The sequence below is a fragment of the Phalacrocorax carbo genome, chromosome 10, assembly GCF_963921805.1.
Source record: "Phalacrocorax carbo chromosome 10, bPhaCar2.1, whole genome shotgun sequence".
NCBI classification, from domain to species: Eukaryota; Metazoa; Chordata; class Aves; order Suliformes; family Phalacrocoracidae; genus Phalacrocorax; species Phalacrocorax carbo.
The window spans coordinates 16,501,620-16,526,672 of NC_087522.1; the positions used below are offsets into that span (position 1 = coordinate 16,501,620).

Sequence of the window (25,053 nt, forward strand, 5' to 3'; positions counted from 1 at the left end):
AAAGGTTTTTATTTATGAGGAACTATCCTGCAGCGGGCACTACAAGGTCGGTATTGAAGGGGACAGCCCAGAACCTCCAATGGAAGAGCAGGGTGGTGAGATGGGTCTCAGAGAGGAGAAAAGTGAAAGGAGAAAGGGAAACTGTGGAGGAAATAAGTTATTTTCATAGTTAGGCAGAATCATTGAATCACAGAATAACACAGGGTGGGCAGGGCCTCTGGAGGTCTCTAGCCCAGTACCTTGCTCGCAGCATGTCCATTACACCAGACTGGATCAGGCTGCTTAGTTCCTTGTCCAGCTGAGTTCTGAATACCTCCAAGGATGGAGATCCCAATACCTCTCTTTGGCCTCTGTCCCAATGTTTGAACACCCTCAGGGTGAAAAACATTTCCTTATATCTAGTTGGCAATTCTTTTCTCCCACCCTTTTCAGCCACTTTATGAAAGCAAGGCACTTCTGGGGAAAAGTACTCCCTCTGACATGTGTGTTCTTGTTTTCTTTCCCGCCTTTTATATAACTCATTTTATGCTTCTTTTTGGCTCTGCTTTTATGCAGTAGCTCTGTTACTGTCTGATTTTCCTATTATAAAACTCTGATTTAAACCTGGTAATTATGCTGTGCTCTAGCAAAGGCCTTAATTAACCTTACTGAAGCCAGTAAGTGTAAGGCAGGCTCTTTAGGGCCTTAAAAATTTGGTGTTTAATTGCATCCAACACTGAGAAAGGTGCAGGGAGGTGGAGAAGTGTGGAATATGTAGCTAATTCAAGCCACTGGTACTAACAGGACAGGACTTTGTGCACTAGATCTTGTATAACCCATCCAGACCAGGATTTTCTGCTGTCTTCCACCACAAGAAGAATATGAATATACCAGATGCACAAGAAGACTCAGTTGGTCACTGGTATTGCTACAGAAGTTTGTCATGTCCTTTGGCTGTTAGAAATCCTGAATCATGATCTGCACAGTGGGTATGTTTGTGTTCCCCTTCAAGGTCAAGGCACTTCTAGCTGCATTTGCTACCCATCAGGACAATTCCAATCTACAGGAGTACATCTTCCTCTCTTGCCATCAGTCTTGCCAAATAAGTACAATTTAGTCATAGAAAAGAAAAGCATTGGGATCTCTCCTGCCTGGCAGCAGCCAGAGAAAAGTACAGGAAACAATATTCAGGAGAGATAGCCTGGCATCCCACACAGTTGGCATTTCCAGCCACCTAAAATAGCTGGTCAGCCCTGTACACAGTCTACAGCTTAGGGGGGAAAGAAAAGTCCTTAACACACCGAGCTGTATAAAAGAAATGTCCTGTAATGGTACCACAGGAACAATGATGTCATTTTATGCTGCCCTTCTGGTTTTATCTTGTCTTTTTATTCATCCCCTAATTCACTGGGTAACTGTGCAGAGCTACCAGGAGACTGAAGTGTGTGGGTCCAAGGTGGAGGCAGATCTTCACACGTTGCAGGGATGATCAAGGGTGGGTGCTGTGGCAACCTGCAAGCCATGTTTTATCCTTTTGTGTTCTTACTGGAATTTGTCACAGTTGATATGACAGTAGTTTTCTTCCCTTCCTGTCCTTCCCCAGCACCAAATCCTTGGTTCTCACAGAGCTGTATGACTTTTGGGAAGGAGAAAACTGAGGTGACAGTGATTATCACACTGATGATAGCTGTTGAATGCTTAGTTGGCACCAGGGAGGAACTAGTCCTGAATTTATGTGCCTTATTCTCAAACACTTTGTTCTTGGTCATGAGAAGCAGAGGCTTTTATACAGACCTGAGAAGCAAATCAGCCTATGGGGAAATGCAGTTACAGGAAACAGGCTTAAAATCGTCCCAAAATAGGCCTAAAATCATCTTACAAGTCTTTAGCCCAGTCCAGAGGAAAAAGTGTGTGTTTGTCTTTCTTTAGGGCTTCACAACACCCAGCTCTAAACGTCACTAGCACGCAGAGGAACAGGAGGGACCATAATGCTCAGAAAATACCCCCATTCGCTATGTCAAGCTCTTCCAGCGACACATCAAGCAGCTCTTCACTTTCATCAGAACCAACCAGCCAGATCTCCATGGTTCAGGATCAAACCCTGCTGGACATTGCCTCCATCACTAGATTGGCCCCAGGAGAATCACCAAGCCCTCAACCATCTGAGCAAAGAGATAAAAAATCAGCAATATCATGTTCCAGCCCATTCAGAGCAAAGATTATTCCAGCATCTTGCCCAGCCAGCCCCAGGCTCAGTCTAACATGCAGCTCAGCCAAGCCACAGCAATACTCTGACTCCTCTACAGTCAGTCCAGGGATCAATGCAAATTCCTTCTACACCTTTTGTCCTCACACAGCACAAAACGTACAAGCTTCATCATCAGCTCACACACTGACCCCAACCAGGAAAAGCACAAGGCCTCCAGCAACAATGACTCCTGAAGATAGTTCCCAGTCTCCTGGCTATTCTAAAACTGGATTAAAGAATACAGGAAAGGGTTTTGAATCAGATCTGGAAGATCCTGATCATGAAAGGTACGTATCCAGACCATACACATGTTTAAGTCCTCAAATGACTCAACTTGGTGTAGGGTCATTAAGAGCCCCTCATAAAAAAATATGTGAATATCTTTTATGATTTAAATGTTCCCAGCATTTGTTTTCCAGTTACTACCCTATGCTCCCACTAAACCCAGTTATCCAAGAAGCAAAATACCATATTTTCCATATATTCATTTAGCTCTCCAGACCCGATTACAGGACCGTCCCTGGGCCAGGTTGTCAACCTCAGCTCCTCCAACAGGGCAGTTTCAAGGTGCCTCATTTTCTTTCAAATGAGAAAGCACATCTCTCCCTATACAAGCAGAGAGAAACCCTGCTGATACTACGAAGCCTGACAGATAAGGGCTGGGAATGGTATTCAGTGACATGGCTGGTATCTCCCTTCCCAAACCTCAGGCTCTGCAGTCCGACCCCAGGCAAGCTGGGCTGATTTCACCCCTCTGAGCCTCTGAACTCCACACTGTGTCTGCCACTTCTTTCCTTGGCAGGAGATTTGTAACCGCAAAGGAATTCCAAACTATGGAGAAAGAACTAGAGGATGTTAAAGAAGAACTGAAATGCCTGAAGTGGAAAGTGAGACACATTGGTGAGACTGTGCAACCCCTGGCCGAAGACAGCAAGCGTTACAACGGCTATACCCTGACGGAGCTCAAGGCAATGGTGCAGTCCGAAGATGACCCTTACAAGGCTGCACACAAGATCCTAACTGCGCTCTTCAGCGATGTCTACTTGCTACAGCACTCAGTCACTGAACAGGCCTGCAACTCCCAATCTCTGCCCAAGCCCAAAATAGACCCAGAGCTGTACATGGTGTACTGTGACATTCTGAAAAGCATATTCCCTGGAATTAGCAGCCAGACCTTGAGGGAAGAGACACAACACGTGCAGAAAAGCACCCAGAAAGAAGTGCAATAACACCGGGGCTCACAACATGTTCTGTGAAGTGAGAAGTCTCCAATGATTTTAGAGGACTGAACTGTGGGTACGTACCTTTGGTTGAGTCTATCCCCTTTAGGTATGAATCATCTGATATTGGTGAGCTCTGAGCCCTTCATGTCACTTGCCCAATGAGACAGGATGGGAAGTCGTTCTGCATACTTTCCACATACTTTTACTTTCCACAATTTAGAAAAAAACGGCCCCCCATAGTGTCTCTTTCAAGATATGGATGCTTCCTTGTCTCCAGCAACGCTAAATGCTGACAAAAGAATCCAGAGAAGGCATTTTGTGTCCAAGCAAGGGCCTTCCCCCAGCCCCAAACAGACCAACCAACCAACCAGCATCTGGGTAGTTTCTATTTTCTAGAGTATATCATTCATTAAATGACATTACTTGTTAGAGAACTGTGCCTGTTCTTATTTATTTATTTATTTGCCTAAAAAACCTTTGCACATCAAATCAATCAACAATGAAACTTGAGTACACACTGGGATGAGACCTGGGCATGCAGCAAACCACCCTCCCCTCCCTGCCCATCTGCACCCTGGGTTACATGGGAAGAAAACGAGGGCACAGCAGCTGCAGTGCACCCAAGCAGGTCTCCATTGTAGCTAACTGGGGGCCAGGGCATAACTGTACGATATGCCCCATAATCATCAGCCTACCAGTGAATCAGGTAAAGGTCTGTGACCTCCATCTCTTCTAACCTGTGATAACTGAGCTGACAGAACAGCTTGTTAACAGCTCATGCTTTGTCCTTCCCATGACAATGATGCTGAAAGACTGGTCCCTTGCAAAGGCCCCACAAAGCTGATTGCTGCTATGGCGCCTGCCCTGAGGAAAGGAGGCTGCTGTGATGGAGGACACAGAGGAAAATGGCCCTGGAGCTCCTTCCTCTCTATCTGGAACCCAGCAAAGTGCAATGGATGAACAATAGTTTGTCCGTCAGGTTCTGCTCACAGGGCTGGCCTTGTAGCCAGTTTTGCAAAGATCTGGTGAGGGTGGAAGGATGTCCTTGTGCTGTTTTGCTCCGTACTGCTTCCCTACCCTATTGGTATCCCCAATGACTCTGAAAGAGTCATTGACAATTCCCTGGTCTCAATGTGACAAATACATCAAAACCCAGAACGTCTGTCCTGCACACTGCTGCTCCCTGCCAGGTCACTGAGGGTGGCAAGATGAGCAAAAGGTAACCTGTAAGTTCAGCCTACCTTTCCCTGCACTGGGATATAATCCGCTTCTTAAGGTTATTCCAAAGCAAAAGGGAGGAAGAGGGGGAAAATAAAATTTAAAAAATAATAAATAAAAGCAGATCATTCCTCATGTCACCGCAGCTCCAAACATCTTTGGAGGATGGGAGAGGGCAGAACACTCCAAGGACACGCTCTATATCATCTGGGCTCTTCTGCATAAGGATTCTGGGGATGTTCTGACATTCATATGAGAAATCCTACTTGTCTTTCAGCATGATGTATCTATACTTTTCTCTGCTTGGCATATGAATACATTTTTAAAAGCTCCTTGTTATTAGCAATTTATTTTACTTACAAGCTGATGTGCAGACACAGGCAGAGCACTTTGCCCATGTAGCCTCTCTGTACCACACTACAGCCAAGATGTACAGCCCCACCTGGCAAGCTACCAGGTAGCTATGGCAATACAGAGGGTTGTGCACAGTGCGTGTCCTCGGGGCAATCACAGCACCAAAGCAAGGGACTGGCAAAAGGATGCCTCTCCTGACACGACCAGCTCCCTTTCAAGGTGGGTGCAGAGGTGAGTGTAGGATGGATGGAGCCACTGGAGATGCAATGTCCCCTCAGAGCAAATCACACACCCCTGGTGGCCACCATGGCAGATCATGACAAATCTGGAAGGCTCCATGCATCGTGGAGAGGATATTTGTGTCTTGCACAAGCATGCCATTCTGCAAGCACTTCTGTTCTACACTGTCATGGCTCTTTTTTGTAGGAAAATGCGTCCCTTTGGTTCAGAAGGGTGGGAATAGGCTGGCCCTCCTCTCACAGAACTCACATAGGCACTGCTCCAGGCTTGCTTTCCTACAATGGCCCAGACCACCAACTTCCTCAGAGGTCTCTCTTCAGAGCTTTCCATAATCTCCAGTGGACACAGAACTGAGGGAAGTGTAATGTAGGCATTAGCAATATCAGCCTTCATAGGTTGTATTGACTGCCCTCTCTGCCTGTAAAATCTTAATACAGTCGATCATATAAGAACAGGCTCTGTGGCTTCTCATGTTCAGGAGGACAGACAATATGCTCAGATTATGTTTTAGCTTTGTTCTCCACATGCCCACTAGTAACAAGGTCCAGCACAGACTGATGAATCATTTTTATTAGCTTTGCTTCATCAAGGATGGTTCTGTCAGATATTGTCAGTTCTGGATTCCTTTCAGGTTTCAGTGTCCTCCTTTTTCTGGATCTATTCTGGTATGAATCACTACTGCCCATTCTGTGTTCCCTGATATTCATGGCTTTTAGCTATTCCAGCAGAGCTTCCAGGTTAATTGCATCCAACTAGAGTTGGCCACTCTTGCCAGATCTCCCGTACATCATAATTATGTATCTGCAACTTCTGAGTCTTAGAGTCTGTCCCCAGTGCCTTACCTGCCGTAGCAGCCCAAGTGATCAGCTGCAGGAAGCCTGTGAAAAAAGCAACAGGACATACTCACTACATTTGTCCTTCACAGGCTCCTTGCTTTCTTCTTTTTCTCTGTTGCCTTTGTGCCTTGAAGGCAGCTCTGCCTCTGTGAGGATGGCTTGATCTCCATTTGCTACGTTATCTGCACCTTTGTGACCATGTTCAGTATTTGAGCCACCTTCCCTGATTTTCCTACAGGGAGAAAAATCTACTCATTTTCTACTTATTTTCCTGAGCACTTCCTGTTGTTCATGTTCTTGTGCATTAACAAGTCCTGTCATCCTTTTATAAGCCTTAGCTTTCCTTGCTAGCCTTACCTAGGTTTGCTGGGGAGAGAAACACAGCTGTCTTCCAACAATTCTGAAGAGCTTTTCTGTGTCCAGCCTATTTTTTTTATAGTCACCCACTCCTAACACAACAGAAGGGTGAGGGCTGAACGCCTACACCTGCAGAAAGAGCCCTTCTTGGAGGATAACAAAACTGAGTCAGCATAATAGAAGTAAGACAGCAGTATCTTAAACACAGGGGTTTGAACGCAATTTTTTGTATTCACTTTTAGCATCTTGTGCTTGCCAGAAATATGCCCTGTGACAAGCATGCTCTGTCTTAAGACCTGAGGTCCCATTATTCTGACAGTTTAAAAGATTCAACCATTGTTCTTCTTGGACAATTCACACTGATTTGCACTGTGCCGACATCGCTCCTTAGCCTAAATAAGCTTTCTCTCCAAAATGTTATCACTTTCACTTGTATAGAGAAAGACAGAGAAGGCAATCAGACACATAGTGAAAATTAGTCTATAAATCCATGTTGCATTCCATCTATTCTCTATTAAACTATGCAACTCTATTTTTTCCCTTGGACATGTACTTTCAAGTCTGAAGACCCAATACCGGACCAAATGATTTTCTTTCCTTTCATAACTATAGGCATTACATTTGCTATTCTACAGTCACCCCGAGATCCAGAGATTCGTTACACTTATTCAAGTAACATGCACTGTCTGTTACGCATCCAGCCCTGCACATAATCTGAGGACCTAAGAGCCATGGCACAGGTTGTCTTTCCCTGTGTCATCTCTAGAAGTAGATGTCTAGTCAGAAGTGTGAGGACATGAATACTTTTTCTAGCCTTGGGTGATCTGTAGTTTGTACTGATTGATTGTGTGAAATAAGCAACCTATTAATATTCACCCTGCTGTGGCTCAGTAAGCTTCTGTTGGCAGAACAGTTTCTACAGCAGATAAGTTATGTTAAACAGAGGGTCCTGATCCATACTGGTCATAGAATCACAGTATAATTTAGACTGGAAAGAGCCTCTGGAGGTCAACTGGTCCAACCCCTCTGACCAGACAGTATCCTAGTAAAAGAAATGAAATAATAAAATCTGTGCTGCAAAAACTAAACCATTGCAATACGATGAACATCTCACAACAACTAAAAAAAAGAGAAAAAAAATAAAAAGGAGAGAAGCCATACAACTAAGCTGCATTGGAATCACTTGCAGATCAGATCCATTATAGGAAAATCTGAGTTTTCTTCTCCCAGAAGCACTGTGCTGGGAGATCATCTAGGCAGGAGCTCTCCACAGGCTCATCAGCCTGTAGAAACTTAATTTACATCTGCATCAGTGGATAAAGATAAATGGCAAAGTTTCTGTGGCGCTGTTTTGGAGGGCCCTTTACTATGGTTAGATCTACATGCATTGTCCATTTTTCAGACTTCTCATTGATATCTCTAATGCATAACTGCAGCCAAAATCAGTCACTGAATCACACATTTTATGACCTCATGCTTACCCTTTTGTGCTGTTAATAATAATATCCCTGCGTGACATGAAAGCTTTCTACAAAACAAGGCCACCATCCCTTCTGGTTTATGTCTTAAAATATAGAAGAACTAGTTTGAAGCAACTGTCAACATCTTCATATTAATTATCAGCATCATGTGGACTGAAATCTGAGTCACAAGGGTTTGGGTGGTACCATTAATTACCATTAATCCCTTCTCCATTCTTCCTACATAAATGCCTGTTTCTCATTATGTGTTCTCTATACATTTATATACCCAGTTTCTTTTGTGCACTCCAATTCAACCTGACTTTACTAATTTTCACATTAAATCTACAATTTTTGTTTCCCAAGGTGAAGCTTTCTCTGGGCACCCTTTTCCATTTCTTATATCCATATGCTTCTATAGGTGGTTACTTTTTCACATCGAGCTGGAGCCCTCCCCTGTGAACCTCTCCTCCCCGTGGAGTCTGACAGGCAAAAAAGTGTCCAACAAGCCATCCCCCGACCCTTATTCTCAAACCACAAGCAGATTACAAAGGTGCAGATCTGCCTAGGGCCTTAAAGCTACTCCTCCAGGAAAAAGAGTGACACTGGGGAATTCCAAAAGACTTCAGACAGAATACACAAGGACAGAACATGCACTGATCTACCCAAGTACTGTACTGAGAAATGCAGGTCTTAGCTTCCTGCAGATTTATTGTGAATAGTACATTTTCTCAATGCCCCAAAGAGAGTAATTAAAACACATATCAATGTCTTGCTGAGGCAGTGCGTTTTGATCAGATCTCCCATTTTGTGTTAATATTCAGATACGTTACCATCCAGAGAGATGAATAATAGGAGCTATTTCATTTCTCTGACAATATTAAACATAATGAAAAGTCTTACTATCATCCCACATCCTTCTCCATGAGTTCTGGCCACAGACAGATCTCCTGTTGGTAATGGAAATGTCAGTTTGATTCATCTGTTCACCAACTAATCCTTTCCAAACAATTTCCAGCATATAGCAAGCCATCCAAAAACATTCCTTTGGAAACACACCAGAACCGACATTCATTGCAGATTAGTTTTTACCACTGTTTAGGCATATGCCATTTCAGGTAGCTTTGTTACTTACTCTATTTTTAGCAGAGCTTCCAGTAGACTAGGAAAGAGGCAGATCATATGACTTCTGCTAATCTGCAAATCTGAAATTATAGTTGGGAGACCAAATTTATTATTACACAGCTAGATGACGACAGCACAGATGACTTTTCTGCAATGCCAGGAGTCTTATCCATGCTGATCTAGGCCTTTAATCAGTGGGGGAAAGTATAGATTATTATATGTCAAAGGAAAAACTTTTTCCCTGTTAGGACAGTCAAGTATTAAAACAGATTGCCCAAAGAGGCTCTGCAGCCTCCATCCCTAGAGGTTTTCCAGGCCAAACTGGATGAAGCCCTGTGTTACCTGGTCTGACTTTTGTAAGGTGAAAAAAAAGGTGTGTAATTGCAGAAAGCAGGCAGGAAAATCTTTGATGTATGCCCATTATTTGTGGCACAGAGCCATGCATAATGGGCAGGAACAGCACCATCAGTGTTTTACAATTGCTAAGCCACACTTCTAAGCAAGCAGGGCTGACAGTCTTCAGTGTCTCAGCTCAGTTTGCTGTGCTGGCTGACTCATTTTCCTGCCAACCACTCTGTAAAGCTGCTGTTCTGGTGCTGCCTCAGACCTCGCCCTTTTTGATGAAAGATGAAAGCTCTCCCTTGCTCAGGATGAAAGTTCTTTCCCCAGCTTGTTACAGACAGAAATGTCTATTCTGGCAGCCATCTTATGATGCCATCAGGCAGATGATAAATCTTAGTGAAAAAGATAAAAGGGCTCAACTGCTCACAGTTCATTATCTTTACTGCAGGGACCATCTCTTCTCCCAGCTACAAGGCTCCCCTTGGGTGAAGAGTTATCTCCCTGAGAAACCTTCACAGCCATAGCAGCTTCTTCTGTAAGCCCCTATCCTTATGCCTATCACACTTGCTTTCCACCCGAGCCTTTGACCAACATCTTGTTCAGCTCCACCTATACTGACTGGGATACAGTTTGGAGATCAGTTTAGTCCATAATACCCAGCTGGGCTCACACTCTCAGGAGGCAGCAGGCTCCTCCTGGCCCTTACAATGGCTCTGAAATGCTGTGTCCAGACCTAAAGCTTCTCTTTAGCACTCCACCCACACCCTGCCTCCTCCAAGGCTTGAAGACATTCAGGTAGCAACCAGCTTCTTTGCTGAGAAGATGGAGACAATACTATTGCTGAGTTACTTTAGCATTCTCTGACATTCACCTCCACATGCTTAGTTCAGCATGCTGAACTTTCAAAAACCACCATGAACCTCTCCTTCCAGTTAGATCCAGAGAAGCTAAGGAACACAAGCAACTGAGCTCTGAAACAACAGATTACATATGATTAAGAAGAAAAAGTTGAGCTCAAGTTAACTGTATCTGTCTGAGATCTCTCCTTAGGTTTATGGCTCCCCAGAATGCCCATCCTCTTGGGAAAACTGCACAAAATCTGTGCACGCTGACATTTTTGGAAGTCCCACGAGCAATAGAGCAGAGATGCACACTAAGAATCTGTGAATCAAGTTGATTTCAGTCACACCAAAGAGACCTTGAGTGAGTTGAAAGCTAAATACCAGATTTTACTTTGACCTCAACTGTATAACTGTGACCTTCCAGAAATAAACAGCATACCTGCTGAAGGCTGCTAGCAGATCATGAGGCGGTGGTTTGCCTGTCCTAATTAGAGCCAAAGCAGTGAGCTGTAGGTGGAAGACTGTGAAGTGTTGGAAGCAATAGTCCAGGCTGGGAAACTTCCACCCTGCTGATCATTGGGACGGTGAGTCTTCTCCTTCAACCAGGAGCTAAGAAAGGGAACACTAGAGAACCATCAGACTGAAGGTCTGTAGCCTTGTTTTCCCCTTTTCCAGTAATTTCTAGGTCAGCAAGAAAGAAGTGGCAAATTGCAAATGTTTCCTTTTATGCCTGGATCTCAACACTACAGCACTTCACAGGGTCCTAAGCCAGGGTGACTGGAGCTGATGCTATTAGACAAGAGTGGAAAATTGATCTCTTCCCAGCAAGATTTAGAAGCCAGTCGGACAGGAAATTACTCCAGCTGGGCACTCTGTCCCCATCTCTCAGCTCTTCCTGCAGCTAGGAGATTCACTCTATAATTGCTTTCTTAGTCCACATTTTATCCTCAGCTGACAGAATTCCATTAGGGTGATACAAGCTGCGTGATAAAGGGATGTTTGTGTCTCACATGGGCTGTAAGTCATTTCTCAGCAAACAAGCAAATAGTCACAGAAATGGGCAAAGGCTACTGAGCCAGGAACCCTCTTTCTTGTGCTCTGAATACCAGGACCTCAGCACTCAGATGGAAGCAAACATTCTTCCAGTATGTTATACTCCTCTCTGCTTCCCTATCTGCTTTTTAGAGGAGACATGTCAATGCACATCTCCAAAATGAACATTCATCTCTGCAGCATTTTTGAATGGACGACAATCAAGCAGGCAGATATGCAGCACCGGCACCCCTAGAAATGAGGGCCCTATGCAAACAGGAGCCGCTGTGCTGTAATCATAGGGGTGGGTTGGAGACACCAGAGCTCACATACAGCAAGTGGCCAACAGAGGCGAAACTAGATGAAATGAAACTAATCTTGTAATACATCTGAGCACATGCGCCTGAAGAGCAAAACAGGTTGGTCACTCCTGCAAGACCTTCAGGAATTTTTTGGATGACAAAAGGAGTAACCTTCTATGCACAATGATGCAGGTAAAAGATAGACACATTGAAAAAAAGGCTAAAATACAGGAAGGTGCATCAAATGCTGTTGGAAGCATCATTACGGTATCTATACTACTGGTGACGCCATTACTAGACACTGTGTTCTAGAGTACACATTTTTTGAAGGTTATTGGAAGAGATTTGGCTACTTCATTGACTCTTACCAGGACAGCAGCTCCTGTTAGAGCTCAGCCTCCTGGATCAGCAGTCCCAGAACATGGAGGCCAGCCTAAGGCATCACTATAAATGTGTCTGCTTACACCAGTGCTGGTTTGGACTCTGATCACTTGCTATATTCCCCAGGCCAGTACAGAGGTGCACACAACAGTGAGGATTGCCAAAGCAGATAGCAGGAGGGAATGGGAAATGCTTGTATTACAGAGTAAAAGCCATTGACTGAATCAGAGGGAAAGCAAACTTCACCTCCCGCATGAGCCAGAATTCAGTTGTCAATACAGCACTTTACATTTGCTCAACCTGAGCTTTCCCTGGTAACACAGAAAGGTTAAAGACTCAACATTCAACCTCCCTCACCCCTTGCTTTCATCCTCACATCATCACTATCAGTGAGTCCTATCTCTGGTCATTCCGGTGTGTTAACTGGTATACAAGATCTCCATCCAATCTCACAACACCCAGTCACTCACTGGCATTGTCAGGCTCTTGCAGATGTTACCAGTCTAGCATACATCCCTGAAATGACAGGACTAAATATCACTATGGGGAATGAGCAACACACCAGGAACATGGTAAAAGTCCAGCAGGACCAGGAAATCTTACAGAAAATAGTATCACCTAAGCAGAATGCTGCAGTGCAATTTTATGTCCAGGTCCAGCCTAAGCCATCAGAAGGGCTCAGTTTTCCTGACTTGGTAATACATGAGCTTCCATGGCTTCTATGCTGCCTTTTACACTGCCTGCATCACTCCTTGCTTCCTTGTCCACACACAGGTGCTTCCCACTGCTGTTTAAATTCTAGTGGATTAAACCACAAAAAGGCAGAAATTGAAAACAGAAGTTGCAGGCCTTCTCAGGCATCCCTGTCTTCAGATTACACTGTGAAGACTGATAAAATATCTTTTTAAAAATCAAAAAGTAGGCAGCATGACACGTACTTGCTCACAGATTATTTCTTTATCCTCTGCCCTTCTCAGTGTTATTGTGGGGCAAATAAACTAATTTCTGTTGTCTTCATCCAACCCCTTTAAAGCAAGTAATTGCAAGTAAAGGTGAGCAACTACATCATTAAGGTTTTTGAGTGGCTCAGAGATTGGAGCTGAGCTAAAGTTTAATAATTTACATCAAGGGCTTCAGCAAGAATTCATATTAACCCTTCATTTTCCTTGGTCATGCTCTTGACAATGTTGAATGATGTGTTCCTATGCACATTCTTGCTGGATTACTCTTGCTGAAACTGTGCCTGACATTGACCGAAGTGCTCTGTGGGGATTTTCTTGATTGCATGTTTGCTCTTCCTTTTTTTCCTCCTGTAAATGCTAGTCTGACATGAATGTACTTGTGACTAGTTAAGAAAATGTGAAAAATTGAATAAAACCTTTTTTCCCCCTTGATTCATTGTGGAAACAAGTTGAGTATCTATGTTTGAGTACACAGGGCTGACTAGGACACTTCATTATCTTTGGTTGTATAAAGGGTCATTACATCTCAGCTCCAATTAGGAGGGCAAATGCTGACATCTCCTACCCCACAGAAATTAATGAAGTATTTTCTGAACATTATGCTACTTTCTATATATGATTGACTAGAATCAAGGACTTCATTAAGTTTTGCCTTGGTGGTGTATGTCATCCCAGAGCAGACAGCAGGCTGGCAAACCCTTCTTTCAGACAGAGACACTGCAGGGAGGATCTCAAAGGATTAGGGTTGAAAAATCATTAGTCCATCGCATAGGACTTGAGGTGCTCCAGGCAGACACAGAAAAGACAGATAAGCATAGAAAGTCCTCTCCCCCTCCTACCTTTCCTGATCAATAAAGATGCTATTCCGTGCCAGGAAACCAGATGGGTTTCATTTCTCTTCACATTCAATGGAATTTTCTCAGAAGACCAGACAATGTGACAGGCTTCATCTCATCTAGAGATTGCCTATATGACAAACCTGTGATTGTGCCTTAAGTCTTACAAACCTTGATATACCCTCTCCTCTTCCAAACACATAGTTTTATATCTGTTCTTAGCCCTACCAATAGCCCTCCTTTCAGCTCCTCCTCATTTTCATTTTCAATAGCAAGTAATGGTTATCTGATTTGGAGCAAAAATTAAAACCTGCTTCTTGGTAGAGCTACACTGCTAAACACATAAGGGGAGACATTTCTCAGGACAACAGAAAGGTTCTTTTGTCAGTGTAGTTTGGGAAGAGCTTTTAAACAAAGTACAACATACTCACATACACTGTTTTACATTTATAAGTAAGGTGTTTTGTACTTAGAACAAAATACATTTTGTTGCTCCATCAATACACAGAAATCTGGGAGATGCATTGCTACCTTAAGCCTTTTCAGTTTAGCCAACAACAGCTAAGAAGCATGCTTTTTATAAGCAAATATACAAGATATTGCACTCCTGATTTAGTACAGAAAGGGAAGCAGCACATTTTGATTCTGTATCAGAAGCTGTTTCATGTCTAAAAGCATATACTGACTTCAGAGCATTCAATTCTCTCTGGAAACCAGCGAGTTCTAAACAAGAAAGGAAGAATCTTCTACAGAAGAGATTTACAAGTTGTCACCACTGACAATTTTTCAGTGCAAAGTACATTTGCATAGCTTCAAATCCTGCAACATAATTATTTGGTTAGAGTTTTTGTTTAAACAACTACATATGCAGAGTATTTTGTGTTTAAAAATGCAGTTCACTCCTTACCTTCTTCTAGTTAAAATGCATTTACCATTTCTCAACAGTGATGATATGTTGCTGGCAATAGATCTGGTTGGTGTAGCATAGAGGTACGGCCTCCTTGTTCACATAACCAAATACAGGAGAAAAGATCATTGCTCTGTAGCAGGAGGACTCTGAAGAATGTATAGAGCACCTGCCAACAGCACTTCAGACAAAACACCTATTTTGCTTTTCTCATGGTAGTGAAATAATGCAAGAAATTATTATTTCACTGCAAAAGATAAGTGATAGCTGAAACTTACTTATTAAACTTGATAAACCTAAACCTACAACCTGATCTTTATTTTCTAAAAGCATTCATCACACTTCTCCAGATGTCAGAAGCAGTGTCAGTCCCTACAGAGCCATGGCATCAAAACACAGAGTGGAGGGCCAGAGACAGAGAGATAGAGAATATTTCCTCTAATAAGTGCATTTCCCAAAGAACTGTTTCAGGCATTAGAAACAAAGCAGACTCCTTCTAGTGAGAAGCTTCATTATCATCCAGCTAGGATTTAGGAATTAAAGCTTGAGAAATAGTCTGAAATCCTCTTGTTATGACCACCCTCCTTCACACAAGTACTTGATACTTGGCAGGAACAGTTGTCAGTTAGCAATCCCACTCAGTTCTCACTCACTCGTTTATGTTCCTTCCTCCCTGTGTCTTCAATTAAGAGAGGGGAAAAAAAATCAGACAGATAATGACAATTAAATAAAAAAAAACCAAAAAGAGAAAACTGAATTCATGCTTTAAATTTCATTACTGAAGAATTTTTCCTGTAGTGAATAAAACTTCCTCTCATAGCAGCAGCAGACATGGAAAACCTTCTATTTGGATGATATACATCTTGAAGAGCTAGATTGGAGGTATTTTGGGCTGGGTGTATCCAGGACTTTCCAATCACAACCTCTCGTTATCTTTTCCTCCTCTGCAGTCCTTTTTCACGTATGCAGGTTTTTGGACGCAAAGCTGTTAAGTAAAATTAAGGGATGTTTTAAGACTGTATCTGTATTAACAGTGAAGCCACAGAATAAAATGAGGAAGATAGATGCCCATTTCTCTTTCCATCCCAGAATGAAAGCTAAGCTACTCTTCTCAGTAATGTTTCTTACACTGACCATTTTTTCCCACTCCCATGGAATCGCTTTCCTATGGAATCTGGTCTGAAATCAGTGTTGACCCTGTTCTGAGTAGGAGGCTGGACCCTCCCTCAGGAGGGGACCCCCTGAAGTCTCCTCCAACCCGAATCATTCTACAGATCTATATTACCAACCACCACAGCTGATACCACTAAGTACTACAGAGGCGGCATGGGGCAGATGGCAATAGGCAATCCTCAACTGATGACTTCACAGGCATTCTGTGTCCTTAATGCTTGGACAATAGATGTGATGGCCGTGGCAATGACAGCTGTTCTTTACTGGACATAGGGTATGTCTGCACTGGAAACCAGGATATCATTACAACAGACACAGAGGTGTTAAAAATACTTTTGACACAGCTAGTGCTAATATACTAATAACTTTGACACTGTATTTGTACAGGCAATGGCATTGTCCTACAGAACTGTTATTAAAAGCCATCAAATAATTTCTGTAACACTTTGTAGAGAAACTAATTGGAGAAAGTGTCATGCTCAGGAGAAAAAACCAATCATGAATATACCAGCTTGGCTGAGAATTTGTAATGTATTTAGGGAGCTATTCTGAGCAATTTACAATGAATGACTGGGACTCTTCAGACTATAAATACAATCTACTCTTTCTCCTTTGGGAAAAAAAAAAAAGAGGTTGTCTTTTTAATTATCACTCTGTAAGAGAAAAGACCAACCAGAAAGACAGTGGGAGGAATAACGTCAACATGTTTTCCCCCTTGTTACACTTATCGTGATTTTGGATTTGCTTGAGGAGCAACAAGCATCTAATTCTGAGACACATATGCATCATCTCTAAAGCTGCTTAAAAGGCCAGTGGGGATGCAATGAGCCTATTATTCCAAAAGCTATCTGTGAACCTGTACAAATAACACCAGTTTTCAGTTTATCTTCAGTCAGTTTCTTTCCTCAGGACTTCTGTGTATGTGTTGGTATAAGCTATGACTACATGCCACACATATCTTTGATTTATATCATCCACCTTCAGATTCAGATATAGAATAAAAATCCACCAGAGTATGGCATTCATGGTTTGCCTTTCTATGGTAGAAAAAGTAAAGCTAGATATATAAAAGAGGTGTAAGTCTCCCCAGTTTTCCCACTTCAGGTCTATAACAATGTCCATTATCCATACTGCCTCTGTAGAAAGTTAGCAGAAAAAAACTGCAGAAGACAAACTAACCTGGATCAGCCACAGCCTGCTTCTTTTTGCTGTTTGTGACAATCTCATTTTCATTCATCATTCGTACATCCTGATCTCTCACATGATTGCTGAAAAGATTAAAATCAGTACAATAGCCAAAATAATCAACACTGTGAAAAGTTATGAGAGTCATGGAAAAGGTTACCAAATAGGTTACATAGGCCCTGGAGGCTAAGCAAAGCTATGAAGATATGAAGCACAGCTATGAGACCATCCAGAAAGGAAAGGGATTCTCTCTGCATCCACCTGAAGGATTTCTTGCCAGTTTTAGTGGCATTCATTCAGCCACACATTCAAATCTAAATATCATAGTCACTCTACAGTTTTCTTGCCTGCCTACACAGCTTGAACCACATTAACCAAAGTGAGATTTTAAATGAGTGCTGTACAAAGAGGGTATAAAAATCCTTATATGGAACTTAACACTCTTTTGTAATGTTGATAGAGCATTATCTGAAAATTTTCTGAACTAAACAAAATTCATTCACTGTGACAATTTTCGTTTGCAGGCTGCTGCAAAACTTTAACAATTTATTTTTGGGAAAGAAGTAAAGACTTCAAAGTTAAATTAAATTAAACAAATTACAGGGAAAAAAAGCTGAATTGAATGTTAAAGAAAACAGCACTAATAGCATCTCCCTTTCATGCAGACAAAAAACTCATCCATGCCTTTGGAAAAAAGGAAGTGTATTTTTCTTTTCTTTACAAATACTGCACAAAACAGGCTTCTATTTTTGGAGAAAAATGTAATGTGTCTCAAACTGTCAGAGTGAAACAGGGGAACCAACACTGAAGTAAATCAGAACTTAAGGTACCGATGATAATATCAGACTGAAGTTCAGGGTTCATAAAACACTGAACAGTGACACGTGAAAGAGAATAAGCCAAAATCAGAAGTCACAGTATATAAAAAAGCTCGAGAGCATTTTTCAAATGGAGGGATATTATCCAGCATGTATTAAGGGATTTGTCTTCTATTGCTGAAGTACCCTTTATTTTAATTGGGTAGTAGGTGGAAGAAGGGAACACAAGGTTGCAAAACAGGCTAAGAAGAAAGACCAAGAAAGCTTCCGCACACAAAATCTAGAATAGAAGAAACTCAGCATGCTCTTGACTGAAAAAACAGATCATGCAGTTTGCATGACCCAGGAAGTATACCCCTCTTAAAACTAAATCAAAGGATATATGTCTTATAAATACGTGCAAAGGAAGCAATATGAAAAAGATTTATGATTACAGCTGGTGCTTCTCTGCTTCCAATAAAATAACTTTACTTATAGAAATATGTTAAACTGAAGCACGTAAAGATTAATTTCTCCTCCTCCTTTCTATATCCCACTGAAAATTTTCTCAAAACTTGTATTTCCTCCAGAATATTTCATTTCAGTAACTTTTTCACTTGAAAAATTGTTCACCTCCAACTTTTACAGTGACAATATAGCCACTTTTACAAAAACATGAGTCTAACTCAATACATTCAAACAATAATAATTTATTTTGACATCTGGCAGTACCAGTGGCCAACCGCCAAGGTTTTAGAGAACCACAGGAAAACAAACCCCGTAGGCAAATGTGAACTTCTGTTCTTAATCAGGACAGCTTACGTTCCTTCCGCTTATTTCTAAATATTTGAATATTCTTCTGAATGAATCATGTGCCATTTTTTAATGCAAAACTGTCACCTTTTTTTCTAGGTGATGTATGAGCAAGACATTCTATTTGTTACCTCTGCAATGTATAAGAAAGTATTTCTTTCTCTAAGCTTTCAGGTTTTCACTTTTCAATCTCATTTAAAATAAATTATTCTTTCGATCTTTATTTTCCTTGCTAGGCACTGCTTTTTAGACCCTATCAATCCTGACCTTCTAAGTATAAGTGCATTTTTCACAGCATTTCATCATATTTTCTGTGACATTGCCAACTTAGTGGTTTCAAAGTGTCATTCCTCTGAATGCAATTAATTTCTCATTTAAGAAGTTCATTATTTTAGAACATTTATAAAATAGTAGAATTCTGGTTTCTTAATCAGTATTTGTCCCAAATAGAGGATCTTGTTTTCTTTACTTTTGATGTTTTGTTCTTTTTCATTAATATTTGATTCTTTTTTTCTCCATGTAATATCATTGGGATTTATTATTTCTTCTCTAAGGAAGCCTAACTGCTTTCTTTTTTTGTTTATTACTATAGACTTCCATGAAAACATGTGTAAACATGAACCCCAGTAAGTGCTAACCAAAGCTAAACTAAGCTAAAAATTACTAACAAATAAACCTGATAATTTGGTCCTACGATCTAAAAACCTATTTGGTTATTTCCCATTAAGTGAGGCTGAGTATGCTTTGGAAGGGAATTTTCTATAGCAACATATATACTGCTGACATTAGTCACATAAAAACATTTTTCAAAAATGAGGTTCTTTCTTCCAGTCAAGATCGACTCACATACCTAATAACAGTTCTCTTCTCCTGCTGACAAATCTTCTCATCATCTGTAAAGAGAATGGTATGATACGGGACCACGGGATCACAGGTTGGTAGGATGCCCGATACTACATGGTTCACCATATCCAGAATCCCATTGTATACAAGCAAGTCATCCACCAGAAGCTAGAGATATTTAAGAAACAAACACACAGGACATCTAGAAATCAGGCATTGCTTTCAGCAGTTGTCTCTATCAGTTAACTAGGAATAATTTTGCCCTATTTGTTTCACAAGTCTGGTCATTAGTGTAGCTTTTGTTCCTTAAAATTTCCATTTCTCTCTATTTGCTGCTGGCTTTTCATTTTTTTTCCCAAGTTTTTGTCTTCTCACTGATGTTTCTAATGCAGCTTTCAAGTAAGTAATTAAAAATGTATCTCATGTTTTACATAATTGCCATTCTATTATCTGGAGTGAATCACTCTTAAATCTAGGAATTAATGAAGCTTACCTCACTTCAGCTGTCTAAAACCTGGGTTTGTAGTTTAAACTAGTCTTCCAGGCCTGCTCTATAATCGGTGGAAAAAGGAAAGCATTATCCTATCTTAAGACAATTATCTAAGAAAAAAAATCAGATAGTGTTCTTTCCCTGGACAAGAAAGGGAGGACAGATGACTGGCAGAGATTAGTCATTTTAACACTAAATGCAGAGTGAAATGAGATTAATCCCATCCTTTGAGATTATATAGAATCACACTCCAGTAAACTGTGAAAGTAAGTACAGAAATCAAGTAAGCTGACTCACCAGAACATACAAAATGCATACAAAAATTACTTACACCAAATTCTTTCACACCTCTCTGAGGTGTTTTGGCATAATTCCATAACTTGATCATTGACACAGTAGTAGGTACATCAAAAATTACATATACCCTATTAACCTGTAAAAGAGAATTAATTCATATTTAACAGCACAAATTCCCCAGAGAAATGAAACTCTCATCCATGTTCCATCAAAAGAGGTCTGTATTTAAAGAGATATAGCTAGAGGACAGATAACTGATGCTAATGATTTAAGTTCAGCTATCATCTCTGTTCATAATTCATGGATGTTGTCTCTACCCCAGAGCTGCCCCCTCAAATGTATATATAACTCATCAGAAGATGACATTTACACCTGAGCTTGTCATCATGGACTGCTAGTCAATTGCAGGAGGGAGACACTTTCAATGAGTATTTCATCAACTGAGTACAGACACGTGCTTCAGGATAAGACAAGCTGGTATCTGTTCTATTCTACTCCTATCCCTTTTCCTTTCCCCTTTCCCTTTCCCTTCCCTTTTCCCTTTCCCTTTCCTTTTCTTTCCTTTCCTTTTCCTTTCCCTTTTCCCCTTTCCTATCTCCTCTCCTTTCCCCTTTTCTATCTCCTTTCCTTTCTCCCTTCCCCCTTCCCCATTCCTTTCCCCTTTCCTATCTCCTTTCCTTTCCTTTCCACCAAATATAAATGGAATCCACCTTTATATCTGCAAGACTAAAATTCCTCCTATATCCCCTGACTTTGAAAGCTCTTGCAGAAATTTTTCAAATTTTGTGTGAGGTACACTACTAGGAATGTAGAGACAATCCTCCAGATGCTTGCTAAGCAACTATTGCTTGAGGTATTGTTCATTTTACTTTCAGTGACATTAATGTCAAGATGTTAAGACCAAAGATTAGGCTGTAGGAAACCAGTCTTACCTGTTAGAGTTAATTCTATGCTATTCCTTTTAAGAGCAACTATACCAACTTTGGGCCAACATATCCTAAGCTTCATTTCTAGCATCATCTGAGGTTTTAATCTTTTGATTCACTGGAGAAGATATTGCTAGTTTTTTTTTTTTAAATGAAGAAAGAAAGGTAGATGTGATCAATAGAAATGTTTGTATCTGATTTTCCAGAAGACAATTCGGGCATAGTTTCCAACAGCAATTGTTAGTCTCACAGCAAATGAGAAATTTAATGGAAAATACATTCAAACAAATAAGTAAAATGAATATCAGTAACAGGGGAACAAAGAATTCAAATTGCACTTAAATTAGTAATAAATTTGCAAAAGACAAAGCCACTTTTAGAATTAGAAGGAAAAGATATTTAGAAAGGAAATGCAAGGTTATAATATAAAATTTCCTTAAAGCTTTCAAACCTTCCAATATAGCAAAGAGTTAATTCAGCTTTCTAGGCAACCAGCATGTTTCAAAACAGCCTAGCAATGAGGATGTAACTATACACAAGCTTCGGTCAGCATCACAACTACAGAGGATGATCATGAATAGACTGACTGCTTAATGCATTTGCATTTCCTGGCTGTACAACCATACCATGGAAGAAAGAAGAGAGAAGAGTACTATGTGGATCTTGAAAAGGTATAATTTGCTACAGTTTAAGGACAGAAAGCACCATTAAATTGCTTAGTCTTCCCTCCTGCATATCACACTTTATCAATTTACCCTTTTAATACTGATATCTTATGGTCTTCTCCAGTACTTTGGTGTCAGACACAACAACACAAAACAGTGTATGCATCTGTGCTAGAACTCCAGGTACTGCTATTTTCCCTTTGCCAAAATGAAATAGCCTCTGCAAGCATGTCTTTTATAAGGACATAAGCAAACTCAGATGGTTATCAAATCAATCGTTCATGATGTTATCTGAGCATCCCATCAAATTAACTACCAGGGTTCAAGATGCGGCATCTACACAGCAGGAGCCTCAAGCATTACCCAGATCTTCCATTTTCCTAAGAAACGCAAGTAGTCAGTATTCACAAGTATGCTTAAAAGCTTTATCTTAATTATACCCACTGCCTTACAACATATAATGATATATGAAGTATGAAGTATTTTCAAAATTGACTTAATTCCTTGCTTTTAATATTCTAATTAATCACTGCAACATATGGAGTAAGGATTTTTCCAACACAGTTAAGCTACAACATATCACATATCAGGTGCATATTTTGTTACTTTTGAAATCCATCTTCTTCTAAGAAATAAATACATCTTAAAGATGTCCATAACAGGCCCATAAAAAATGTCCTCTCCCAAAATGAAGTCAGAACTCATCTAAGTTTATCTACTCTTCCTGTTTAGATATTTGATAGTCCATAATTTAAACATGGGGCTTCTAAAAGGGCTGGATCACTTGTGCCCTTAGGACATGAAATACGAAGTCTGTCATCTTGAATTTATGAACTTGAATTTAACAAAGATAACGAGATTTTAAAAAAATTCTCACTGCCGGAACAACATTCATTGTTTTTTATAAAAACTAATTTCAGATCCCAGTCCACTCCCATGTGAAAGGTGTTTATTGCACAAAACATGCATATTAAAATTTTTGTCAGTATCTTTATCATAGTAACTGAAAAAGCATCTACACTAGCCTTGGAAATTATTCTGCTGTTGCACCATGGAGACAGAAGGAGACTACAAACCTGGGAAATCTATACTGCTGCTATCTGTGCAGGGAAGAGAAACCGGAATAAAAAGAACTGCTTCTAAAACACAGTGATTTAGTATAATTTACTAATATTAAATTTACCTAAAAATTATGTATGCTTCCCCTTTCCTTCATGCTTCTAGCTACATCTATGCACATCACTAAAATGGAATGTAAAGGGAAAGTGTACCAAACCAGGAAGAACTGGTGCAAGCCACATATGTCTGCCATCGGTTGTATCATTTACTCTGTCAATTAGTTTGTCCGGAGTTCGCATGTCTCCAGATACATCTTCTAAAATGTTGACACTATCTGGAAAAGCAGCAATATCTGAAAAAAATTTTAAGTGCAAATAACCAAAAAATACATTTCAGAAATGCCATATTTAAAAATTCATGCTTGCTCTTCCAGATTCCATGAGCAATATTCACCACTACAGCAGTAAAACTTTAAAATATTCCGAGTACTTTACACAGGTAGCTGAGGAACTTGAGGGCCCATTTTTAACAGCAGGAAAACCCTTACAGATTCTGGCGTTCAAAATTATTTTAAAAATAGGAATAAATTAACCAACTTCATTTAAATTATTTTATTTAAATTATTTATGTATGAAATTATTAGTACATATGTACAACTTCATTGGTAAAAGTACCCTTATCAGGAATAGGCACTTCCCAGCTTTTTTGTGCAAATACCCATTTTTTTAGCATAAACTTGTTCATATGAAACATATCTCAAGAAAAGTATCCTTGGAGGAGGTAGTCATCAGCCAGACTAGCTTTTGCTTGAGTTCGTCAAGGTTTGTGATAAAAATCAGTAGCTGTCTAATAAGGCCTTCCTTCAGTTCTTTGAGAGGGAAAGATTAAACCTTCTATTGACAGGCTTTCTAGGTAACCAGATATTCTGCATAAGAGAACATTTATGTTAAAAATATATATATGTTAAAGATGTGCAAAGAAATGTGGATGGATGGCACTGTTTTCAAAATTATAAATCCCTAGCAACCCAGTTTGAGGGACATGAATTTCCTCTTGTCCTGCTTTCTAAAAGGCCTGAGCCTGCAAGTATTTATAAAGAATTTAAGGAATAACACAGCAATGCCTCAACTGTTTAAGAAAAGCTTGCTCCAGACTCCATACTGAATTATCACATTTAGTACTGTACTAAGACAAATGTGCACTTTTTGGGATCCTAATATATCCAAGCAACACAACTGTACAGGCAGAAACAGGCGACCGTTCAAAATGAGCTGAGGTATCTTTACCTGGCATTGTATTGTACTGTAAAGACATACCGTTTATAAGCTAAGTTAAAGATCCCCTGTTCTTAAAATGATTTGTTACCACTTTTCAGTTTCAAAATGCTTCTTCCCCATTACAGATGTTTCAAGTTCATTAGGTATCATACAAGATACAAATAAAAGTAGCACTCAGGAAAAGGCCTTTATTACCTTTTTCATCGTACCCTCTATTTATTAGGCAACGAGGATCCTTAGAGACATACAATTCATGCAGCATCAATGCTTTTTATCCTTTCTAGCTGGCTAAGAAACTGTTTCTTCCATGTGACTGAACTACGTGAATTATATGTGGGGTATGAAGCATTCAGCTCTTAAGAGACTTTAGTGGATAGAGAGCACTGAAGTGTAGCCTTGATGACTATGAATCTTTCAAACATGTCCTTCATTCTCCCTGTTAACCAACTCATGGAACATTGAATCAAATTCAAAGTCTCAGTCCTTATCTTCATGACTGGGTCTGGTGTCTAGAATAGCCTAAAGCTTCAGAACAAAAGTTATGAAAAATTTCCTTCTTGTGGCACAATGAACGATTCCATAACAAAGAATTGAGCTCAACCTTTTCTTATGAATTTATAGCTCATCAAACTTTCTGGTCCTTCCATACCACAGAAGAAATAAATGTTGATAGCAAAAAATACCATATCCTTCTTAAGCCTTCCCTTTTCTAAACTTATCCTGCTTTGTTGGTGCATCCCTTTCAGAGAAGAAACGTTCTGACGGTATATAGAATACATTAAAACTTATGGAAACAAGTATCATCATGCAAATATAGAGAACTACAGGCAGAGTAATCACATGTGATAAACTGGCAATTTGGAAGAAGTAGCAAGTGATGCCAT

General features: G+C 40.4%; 3 protein-coding genes across 7 annotated transcripts in view; 2 read left to right on the top strand and 1 right to left on the bottom strand.

The window, feature by feature from the left end:
• Positions 1 to 1,977, top strand: part of GSG1L (GSG1 like) — a 58,595-nt gene extending 56,618 nt beyond the window's left edge. The window contains exon 7 of the mRNA XM_009505972.2: positions 1,909 to 1,977. Coding sequence (XP_009504267.1) covers positions 1,909 to 1,931 — 23 coding nt within the window. The 3' untranslated portion in view covers positions 1,932 to 1,977. The remainder of the gene's footprint in view (positions 1 to 1,908) is intronic.
• LOC135315229 (uncharacterized) lies at positions 1,929 to 3,842 on the top strand. The gene is made up of 2 exons (XM_064461985.1): positions 1,929 to 2,514; positions 3,030 to 3,842. Exons 1-2 carry the CDS (start codon positions 1,994 to 1,996, stop codon positions 3,454 to 3,456), a joined length of 948 nt encoding a protein of 315 aa, XP_064318055.1. The 5' UTR covers positions 1,929 to 1,993; the 3' UTR covers positions 3,457 to 3,842.
• A 10,322-nt stretch (positions 3,843 to 14,164) lies between these two features.
• Positions 14,165 to 25,053, bottom strand: part of KATNIP (katanin interacting protein) — a 69,373-nt gene continuing 58,484 nt past the window's right edge. For 4 of the 5 annotated variants that reach the window (XM_064461989.1, XM_064461990.1, XM_064461988.1 and 1 more), the window contains 5 exons: positions 23,105 to 23,244; positions 20,277 to 20,378; positions 19,463 to 19,623; positions 16,997 to 17,085; positions 14,165 to 15,629 (listed from right to left, as the gene is read on the bottom strand). In XM_064461989.1, coding sequence (XP_064318059.1) covers positions 15,574 to 15,629; positions 16,997 to 17,085; positions 19,463 to 19,623; positions 20,277 to 20,378; positions 23,105 to 23,244 — 548 coding nt within the window. In that variant the 3' untranslated portion in view covers positions 14,165 to 15,573. The other variant, XM_064461991.1, reaches the window with a different exon arrangement.

What these genes read in the sequence shown, in the direction of transcription:
- LOC135315229 (XM_064461985.1), top strand. Translation starts at nt 1,994, where the DNA reads ATGTCAAGCTCTTCCAGCGACACATCAAGCAGCTCTTCACTTTCATCA. An exon ending in GAAGATCCTGATCATGAAAG is followed by an intron (nt 2,515 to 3,029) that starts GTACGTATCCAG and finishes TTTCCTTGGCAG; the next exon opens with GAGATTTGTAACCGCAAAGG.